Here is an 8,543-nt window from a genome sequence, read left to right as displayed (position 1 = left end):
ATTTCAAAAGTGCTGAACAAATAGTTCTATTGACTACGTCCGTCCTAGCTCATTCATTAATATCAAACGAAATTAAGGATTGCCTCTTATCTGCTTGTTGTCCTCTTATGCCATAGTTTGTACATCACAATTGTCAGTAGGAACCACATTTGTTTAAGCAAGTCAGCCATATCAGCTATGTTTTTTTAAAAAGGCAGTAAATGAGGCTGAATTAACTGTTTCACTGCCAGACAAGTCTCCGCTGATGGCCAGGTGTAGCAGTGTAAGGTGTTGGGACTGCTGTTGGAACAGCTTTTTGAAGGCTCTAACAGTTTGTGGGCACCGTTTGTCACCGTTATAGTGCAATTAATGTATTGTTTAGTGTTGTGGCTTTGCTGGCATGCATCCCACTTTTTTTTTTTTGCCCTACCAAGATTTACATGCTAAAATCGCCACTGCTCATGTGCAGGACATAGTCTTCTTTTCAACTGTTCATCCCAGACACCATCCAGAAAATCATTCTGGACTGCACTAATTTAGAGGGAGGTGTGTTTTTGGAGCGAGATGGACCAAACTCATTTACATGCATACTTTGGGGTTCTTCTCCTTTGCTGGTGTTTTCAGATCCAATGAGGAATCCCTGTGGGATGCAAAAACTGTCAGGGAACTTTTACTTGCAACAATATCTCTGGAAAACACCATTATTTCCAGGATTATCCGCTTTGATAACCGAGACACCAGACAAGCTAGCTGCAATCAGGTCAGTGTGGGACAAGTGGGTGGACCGCCTTCCCGTTTTACAACCCCGGGCCCAGCATTACTGTTGATGAGCAGATTATGCCATTTAGGGGCCGCTGCCCCTTCAGGCAGTAAATACCGTGAAACCCGCAAAATATGGAATCAAGATTTGGGCTGCTGCTTCATTGTGTGCGTGGAACTTGCAAGTGTATACAGGGAGGCCAGATGGAGGAGCACCTGAGAAGAACCAAGGGATGCGGGATGTCCTGGATGAGATACAGGGACTCTGTGGCCACATCACATGCGCTAACTTTTTTACTTTGCACAAGCTGAGACAGGAGCTCAAGAGGAAGCTGATGATGGTAGGAACAGTATGGAAAAAAACAAGCCAGAGCTCCCACCTCAGTTGTTGAATACACGGAACAGGCCTATCAATTCCTCTGTGTTCACGGCCGACACGTCTCTAGTGTACTATGTGCCAAAGGCAAAAATGTGGTACTCATGAGTACGCTGCTTAGGGATGGGAAAATCTGTGGCCAGGAACATGAAAAACCAGAAATCATAATGGATTACAATGCCACAAAAGGAGGGGTGGACAATTTAGACAAGCTGGTGACTGGCTACAGCTGCAAAAGAAGAACTCTCTGCTGGCCACTTGTGTTCTTCAACATCTTGGCGTACAATGCGTTGGTCATCTGGATGGCGTTGAACCCAGATTGGAAGAGGGAAGCTCCAGAGGAGACTCTTTCTCGAGGAGCTGGGCAAGGCATTGGTAAGACTTCAAATCCAGAGGACGCAACATATCCCAAGGACCCCAGCTGCTGCCGCCATTGTGAGGAGGATTCAGGAGGATGCTGGTGCCCCATCTGCCCGACCCACGGAAACAATAACTCCAATACCGGAAGTGTGAGTGGTGATGTTGCATGTGTGTGTGTCTGACCCTCCTACCTTGGCCTGCTGTAACTATGTATGTGAGTGAGATGTTAGTAAAATTCCTGAACTAAGTGTTTTCATCATTCTAGATTGCAGCCGGTAGTAACAAGTAAAAGCGCTGCAATGTGTGTTGACCCAAGGACAGGAAGACAGTACACATGCATCAAGTGCAAGAAATACATTTGCAACACACACACAGTAAAACTCTGTCCCTCGTGGTGTGTAGACTGGCCTTAATGTGTTCAATGGGGCTCATTTATAATTTCCATAAAATACTGTATGTAAAATGTATCCTTCCAATTGGTTCAGTTCAAAGCAATAAACCTCAAATGAAACAAGGTTATCACTATTATTTGTTCAAGATCAACATGATTTATTCCACCCATGTCTTGATCATTTATTTTTTATTCACAAAAATCACTTTAATATATAAAAAACGAATTACGCTTTTAATGATGTGTGATCTAGCAGAGGTAAATGGCAAATGTTAACCATGTATGCTGTCTACTAAGTATTTTTACAAATTGTTATGGCTGTTTTAACCCAATAATGTTGTGGGTCCATCAGACCTGCAAACATTGGGTGAATAACAAAACCCTTGTGGTGTTGATGTTTAAGAAAAATACTTCAAAGGGGTACTGTTTTGGGGTATCTGTACTTTACTATTTATATTTGACAACGTTTACTTCCCTACATTCCTAAAGAAAATATTGTACTTTTTACTCCATACATTTTCCCTGAAAACCAAAAGTACTTGTTACATTTTGAATGCTCAGCAGGACAGGAAAATGGTCAAATTCAAGCACTTATCAAGAGAACATGTGGTCATCCCTACTGCCTCTGGCCTGGCAGACTCACTAAACACATGCAACTTTCGTAAATAATGTCTGAGTGTGCACCAGGCTATCCATACATTTTAAAAACAAGAAAATGGTGCTGTCTGCTTTGCGTAATATAAGGAATTTTAAATGATTTATACTTTTACCTTTGATACTTAAGTATATTTTAGCAATTACATTTACTTTTGATACTTAAGTAGATTTAAAACCAAATACTTTCAGACTTTTACTCAGGTAGTATTTTAATGGCTGACTTTTACCTTTTAATAGAAAGTTACTCAAGTATGATAATTGGGTACTTTTTGTACCACGGAGCATTTCTATTGCTCCATCTAGTGATAATAGTCAAATATGGATTCTAATGCGATCTTGAGGACTCACATAATAGGGATAGATAAATACATTATTGTTGACTTTTGCCATGGACTCTGTAACTTAGATTAAAGACAATTTAGTTCAGAGGGAACTTCTCATCTGCCCTTGTTTTTTCACATCTGTTAGAAATTGATTCAATTGTGTTTTATTTGACAGTGAGACCACAACTGTTCTGGAAGTAGACTGCCATGGCAAATAAGGTTGCATCATGTCATTTGTGTGCACCTTGTAAGCACATATAAAACACTGATAATGCATTTATATCAGCTCACCATTGTGTAAAGCTGGGAGGCCCCCCTTCTGTAGGCCTGCGAATCAATTTCCAAGTGTTTTTGTATTATTGATTTTTTTTAGAAACTCAGTCGGGATCTCAACTTGCTGTTGAGAGTTAGAATAGTAGAATACACAAGGTGCGGTCAATTCCATTTCAATTCAGGAAGTACAATGAAATTCCAACTCCAATTATCTTCTAATGCTTTTCAATGAGGAAAATGTGGAATTGTGTTTACTTTCTGAATTTAAATGGAATTGACCCAACCCTGCAAGGTGCCATTTTGAAATTTGGTTGTGCATCTGAAATGTCTCTTGTCAGTCACTTAATTAGATTGGTAAGTAAGTCTAGCCAGCTATCTAAAGTTCCCTGTAGCTCAGTTGGTAGAGCATGGTGTTTGCAACACCAGGGTTGTGGGTTCGATTCCCACGGGGGGCCAGCACAGGAAAAAAAACAAATGTATGAAATGTATGCATTCACTACTGTAAGTCGCTCTGGATAAGAGCGTCTGCTAAATGACTAAAATGTAAATGTTGTAGTAATCATGGTCAAATTACCACCCAGGGGCCCCTATTGATTTTGTTAGTAACTCTCACTCAGATATCATATAAAAAACCTGCTAACATTTCTCTCCACCCCATGGCAAAATGTGTAGAATTGAAGAAAACTTGCTTTAAAACTTTAACATTTGCTCTAAGCCCCATGGCAAAATGTGTAGAATTGCAGGAAATTAAATTGTTTCTCTTCCTTGTCGAGGGGGCCACTAAAATGTTTTGCCCGCAAAAGGCTTGGGGCCACTAAAATGTTTTGCCCGCAAAAGGCTTGGGGTCGGCTCTGACTGCATGTGTGGGTATGGCTGTGGGTACACAGACCTGCGCGCTACTGCGGCCTGTCGTGAGTTAAGATTTTGTGACCCCCACCCCCCATCACTTGCACATACCTGGTGTAAAACATCAATAAGTATACAGTCAATACATGTGACTGCCTATAAATATGTAATTTGTCACATCCCCTTTACTCTTTTTATAACCCCTCACAGTAGCTGAGTGACTTACTGCCTGTGTCTCAGTAGTATAGTAGTGTAATGCTCCTGCCACCTTGTGGCTACTTTTCTCATTACATATTTCCACTTACTACCACAGTTGAGTATTGTCACAAAGCAACCCTGAAGTATCCATATCTTTCTTCCCCAATTCCCTTATAAAAGTGTGTCTAACTATACAACCCATATTTCAAACCTAATATATACATCTTTATAAATACTGTAGTCAGAGTATAGGTCAGTCATTGGTTCTTCAAAGAGTTCGAGCGGCTCCTTCTGGGAGCTTCAGCACTAACACCAAGCTCGTCCAGGCAGCACTGCAGGTTGGCGTTCCTGTCAGGGTGGTGGTTCTCTTTAATCTTCTTCCTGATAATGGCGGCTGTCTCCTCAGAGGCCGACGAGCATTTGTTCTTATCGGGTAGGAAGCGTTGTAGCAGCTCCTGATTGGCCGTCTGGGCCATGCCCAACAGGAAGCGCAGGAAGACATCCAGGTTTCCATCGGGGCTCTGTAAGCTTCTCTCTATAGCACTACGGTGCATGTCCAGCAGCCCGGGGTCCTTGAACATGCGTGAGAACTTGCTATTCCGTGGCTGCTGCAGGACGTTCTGCCCCGTACACCTCCAGGTGAGGAACACGTAGAGGGCAGCCAGGTATTCTTGGATGGTGGGGTGGATGAAGGTCTGGATCCTCTCCTGGTACATGACAAACTGCTCGATCAGGAACTCAATACACAGGCCGCTCTTGGTGACAGCCTCAGCGACATCCACCCCGCAGTCCTTCCAGGCGGCCTTGCCAATGACCATCTGGTTTTTCTCCAGCATCGTAAAGGCTAGCTTGCCCAGGTTCATCAGGAATTCCCTCTCCTCTTCCGGGGTGCGGGAGGCTGAGCCCCTGGCACCACGCACATGCAGGTGCACCAGCAGCAGGTGAGTGTACATCAGGGTCAGCCCCTTGGGCAGCTCTGCATCCGGCCCCTTTTCCCTAAACGTGCGCTGGAAAACCTCCCACACCACACAGCAGAACATGGGCAGATGGCACATGATGTGGAGGGTCTTGCAGGAGGTCAGGTGGGCAATCACCTTATCAGCCTGAGCCGGGTCCTGAAATCTCCTCCTGAAGTACTCTTCCTTCTGTTCGTTGGTGAAGCCACGGACCTCCAACACCTGGTGCACAGACTCTGGGGGCAGCCGACTAGAGGTGAGGGGGCGAGAGATGATCCAGAGGAGAGACGAGGGGAGCAGGTTGCCCCTAATCAGGTTGGTTACCACCACGTGCATGGCGGCTGGTTCAGTGCTGTCACACCAAATCTCGGTGCGGTGGAAGTCCAGGGAATGTGCATACTCGTCCAGCCCGTCACAGATGAACATGACCTTGCCTTCGTCGCACTCGAAGGTGGGCAGCACCTTGGTCTCGGGGTAGAGAGTGTGGACGATCTCCAGGAGGCTGATCTTCAGGTTCAGCATGAGGTTGAGCTCTTTGAAGGGCAGTGGGAACAGGAAGTAGACATGATTGTGCTCGCGCTCCTTTGCCCAGTCCATGATGAACTTCTGCACGGCCACAGACTTCCCTACCCCGGCGATGCCGTTGGTCACTATATGGCTCACATGCTTCTCATAGATCACATTGGGGTCAAAGATCTGGCTACAGGTGATACGCTTCTCTTCCTTGCGATTGGTGGACAGCTTTTCGATCTTTCTGACCTCGTGCTCGATGTTGGGCCCAGCATTGCCTCTGTCTGTTATGTAGAGCTCATTAAAGATACTGTCAAAGGCCTTATGCTCTCCCTGCTGGGCAAAGCCCTCATACATCCAGCTATACTTCCTCAACAGAGTGTCTCTCAGCTCATAACGCACCTCATCTACACAGAGAGAACAGGGAAAACACAGACATAAAAAAAAGGCACAATCTAGTATATTTCCTGTTCAATGGCCATTTAAATTACCAATTTTGGTGTATAACCCATTGGTTCTTGAAGTACTGTATAACGTATAAATGCATCATGAGCATAGCTCAACTATTACCCTATCATAACTCAAAGTATACATTTTTGTTATTTTAATCATTATATTACATGAATCTAATGAAATAAAGCCAACGTGCATACTTTTCTTGCAGAGGTCCGTGAGGTAGGCATCCAGGCGTTTGAGGCCCATGTCCTTGAGCAGGGCCTTGGTGAGCTGCAGGGCCACCTCTAGGTCATAAAACTCCAGCAGTCTATCCACCAGGTCCACCATGTCCATGCCCTGGGGAGGAGAGCTGAATGACTCTGGGTAACGCTTCCACAGCGTGAACTTAAATGTCCTCAAATCCTCCTTCCCCAATTTCTCCAGGGTCTTCCTGATGGCCTGGGGTCCACAGAATACAATTAAAACAAGAGAAAAGCAATTCTCATCCACTACACTTAACTTTAGGGACATGTTGACATTTGTTGCTGAACATACAGTCACCTAGACTAGAGTGAAGTCTGAGCCCACCTTGAAAGTGAAGTCTACTGTCAGGGCAGGGTGCCTCTTCTCGTCTGGGTTTTTGATCAGCTCTGGTCTTGGAAGTTCCACTGCAGGACCCTCTTCTTTAGGTGCAGCCCCTTGAGACCTGGTGGAAGATTAACTATTGCTACACATACTAGTGCATGAGCCTATCCACAGATTTGACCATTTGTAAACAAATGGACATGCATGCACCAACACCCACACTATACTCAGGAAACAATACTCAGATAAACATATGCATAATTACACCCTAATAACACACTAACAGATTGCATCCTGTCTGTGCCTGATCAAACATGGATGACTTGTCTTACTTCCTGGTTCTGGTCTCACAGTCATCACTGTCCACGGAGTAGCCACTGGAGTAAGACTCTGTTCTTTCCAGCTGGACTCTGTAAATAGAACATCACATGGAAAATGAATAAATCAGCAGCAGTAATGAACTAGTGCTGCTTCAAGGAGCCGTTGTCCACATAATATAACAAATATCTTGATGTACTGTAGTCCTTTAACGGTCTGTGTTCCTGTTTCGTGTTAATACTTTGTAAAGAAAAACAAAATGTAATGCAAGTGTATGTATTTTGTGTGACTGAATGCTTTTCATTGTACTGTATGTTAATGTAAGTGTATGAGTGTCTAGAAATCAACATATTTTAGTGTACCTAGTAGCAGACAGCTCAGTTTCTTCATCCGATGGCCAGAATTGGGTATCACTGTTTACGGAATTGTAGCTGTGTACCGGGGATTGAGCCCTTTCCACATCATGCCTGCCAAACACACACAAACGATGAATGATTGAGGATGGGGAAAGGATCAAGCTTAATTCTGGGCACATGACATGTGCTGTGGTATGGTCAGTGTCTCACCAGTGAGTAGTGTCCATAGGTCTCAGGCCATCTCCCAGGTCCAGGGAGGGTCTCCTCTCAGGCACATAGAAAGCCTCCTCTCCCTCAGACATAGAGGTTGTACTTCTTCCGCGGCCAGACACACCCTCTCCCAAGGGAAAACTGACATCTGATATAGTTTCCCCTCCATCATGCTCCATCGCGTCACTGCCTTGCCCAGCCATCCTGGAGGACCTCGGGTGTACAGGTTCCGGGTCACAGTTCAAAGTCTGACGTCAATGGCTACTAGAATGTTGCCAGACCTGTGTTGCAAGAAAATACAAAAACACGCATACCAGTCGATCACATTTTTACCATTATCATAAGTAATTCTAGAACAATTACAGACTTGTTGCGACTTGCGAATAGGTCTCTCTTACCAAGACCAAGCTTTCTGTTCCGAGGCGATCTTGTTTTGAAACCTCTGGCCTACTAAATTCACCTGTTTGCCTCATTTATGGCGATTCACTGTACTAAAACATAATGTGTACGCATCCAAAATACACGTAACATATCCCTAGAGCTAATAAACGGCAAATGTTCCCGGTTAAAATACTAAATATAGACCACAGACATGGCCGCACTAACTTTTGACACCGACCAACAGGAACTGTAAAGTACTATCACAGATAGAACAATGAGACAGATATTTCCCGGATGTTTAAATATGAAGCATCCGGTTGACGTTTCCGCTCACTACCAAATATGGTAGAGAGGAAGCCCAATAGCCAGCAGTGGGAGAAGATGGAACGAGATACATTTGGCCGACATTCTAATCATTTACTCATTGATTAAACGTTTGATCTCAAGTTTTCTGTTCCCAGAACTACAATCTGTTATAAACAGAGTGGACTAAGTTTTGTGAACTTTACCCTTTGCCAAAGTTTAACAAATTCGCGTTGTTTAGAAGAAGCGCAAAGGCGAATTGAGTTATTGCACACGCGCACTTCACAGAATAGGCGTTCCCCAACGGAAATATGAAAATATTGTCTA

General features: G+C 44.2%; 1 protein-coding gene across 1 annotated transcript; it reads right to left on the bottom strand.

Moving 5' to 3' along the window:
• Positions 1-2,993: 2,993 nt before the first annotated feature.
• nlrc3l1 (NLR family, CARD domain containing 3-like 1) lies at positions 2,994-8,185 on the bottom strand. The gene is made up of 7 exons (XM_029700642.1): positions 7,931-8,185; positions 7,533-7,813; positions 7,329-7,433; positions 6,981-7,058; positions 6,652-6,769; positions 6,282-6,522; positions 2,994-6,035 (listed from the first exon to the last, which is right to left on the bottom strand). Exons 2-7 carry the CDS (start codon positions 7,733-7,735, stop codon positions 4,420-4,422), a joined length of 2,361 nt encoding a protein of 786 aa, XP_029556502.1. The 5' UTR covers positions 7,736-7,813; positions 7,931-8,185; the 3' UTR covers positions 2,994-4,419.
• Between the last annotated feature and the right edge of the window lie 358 nt (positions 8,186-8,543).

The sequence above is a fragment of the Salmo trutta genome, chromosome 19 (assembly GCF_901001165.1).
Source record: "Salmo trutta chromosome 19, fSalTru1.1, whole genome shotgun sequence".
NCBI classification, from domain to species: domain Eukaryota; kingdom Metazoa; phylum Chordata; class Actinopteri; order Salmoniformes; family Salmonidae; genus Salmo; species Salmo trutta.
This window is presented reverse-complemented; position numbering and strand designations above follow the sequence as displayed.

Bases quoted from the DNA above. Each gene is read 5' to 3' on its own strand.
- nlrc3l1 (XM_029700642.1), bottom strand. From the start codon at position 7,735: ATGGCTGGGCAAGGCAGTGACGCGATGGAGCATGATGGAGGGGAAACT. The intron at 7,059-7,328 runs GTACACTAAAAT...TTCTATTTACAG, and splicing joins ACTGAGCTGTCTGCTACTAG to AGTCCAGCTGGAAAGAACAG. The intron at 6,036-6,281 runs GTATGCACGTTG...CTCTCTGTGTAG, and splicing joins CACGGACCTCTGCAAGAAAA to ATGAGGTGCGTTATGAGCTG.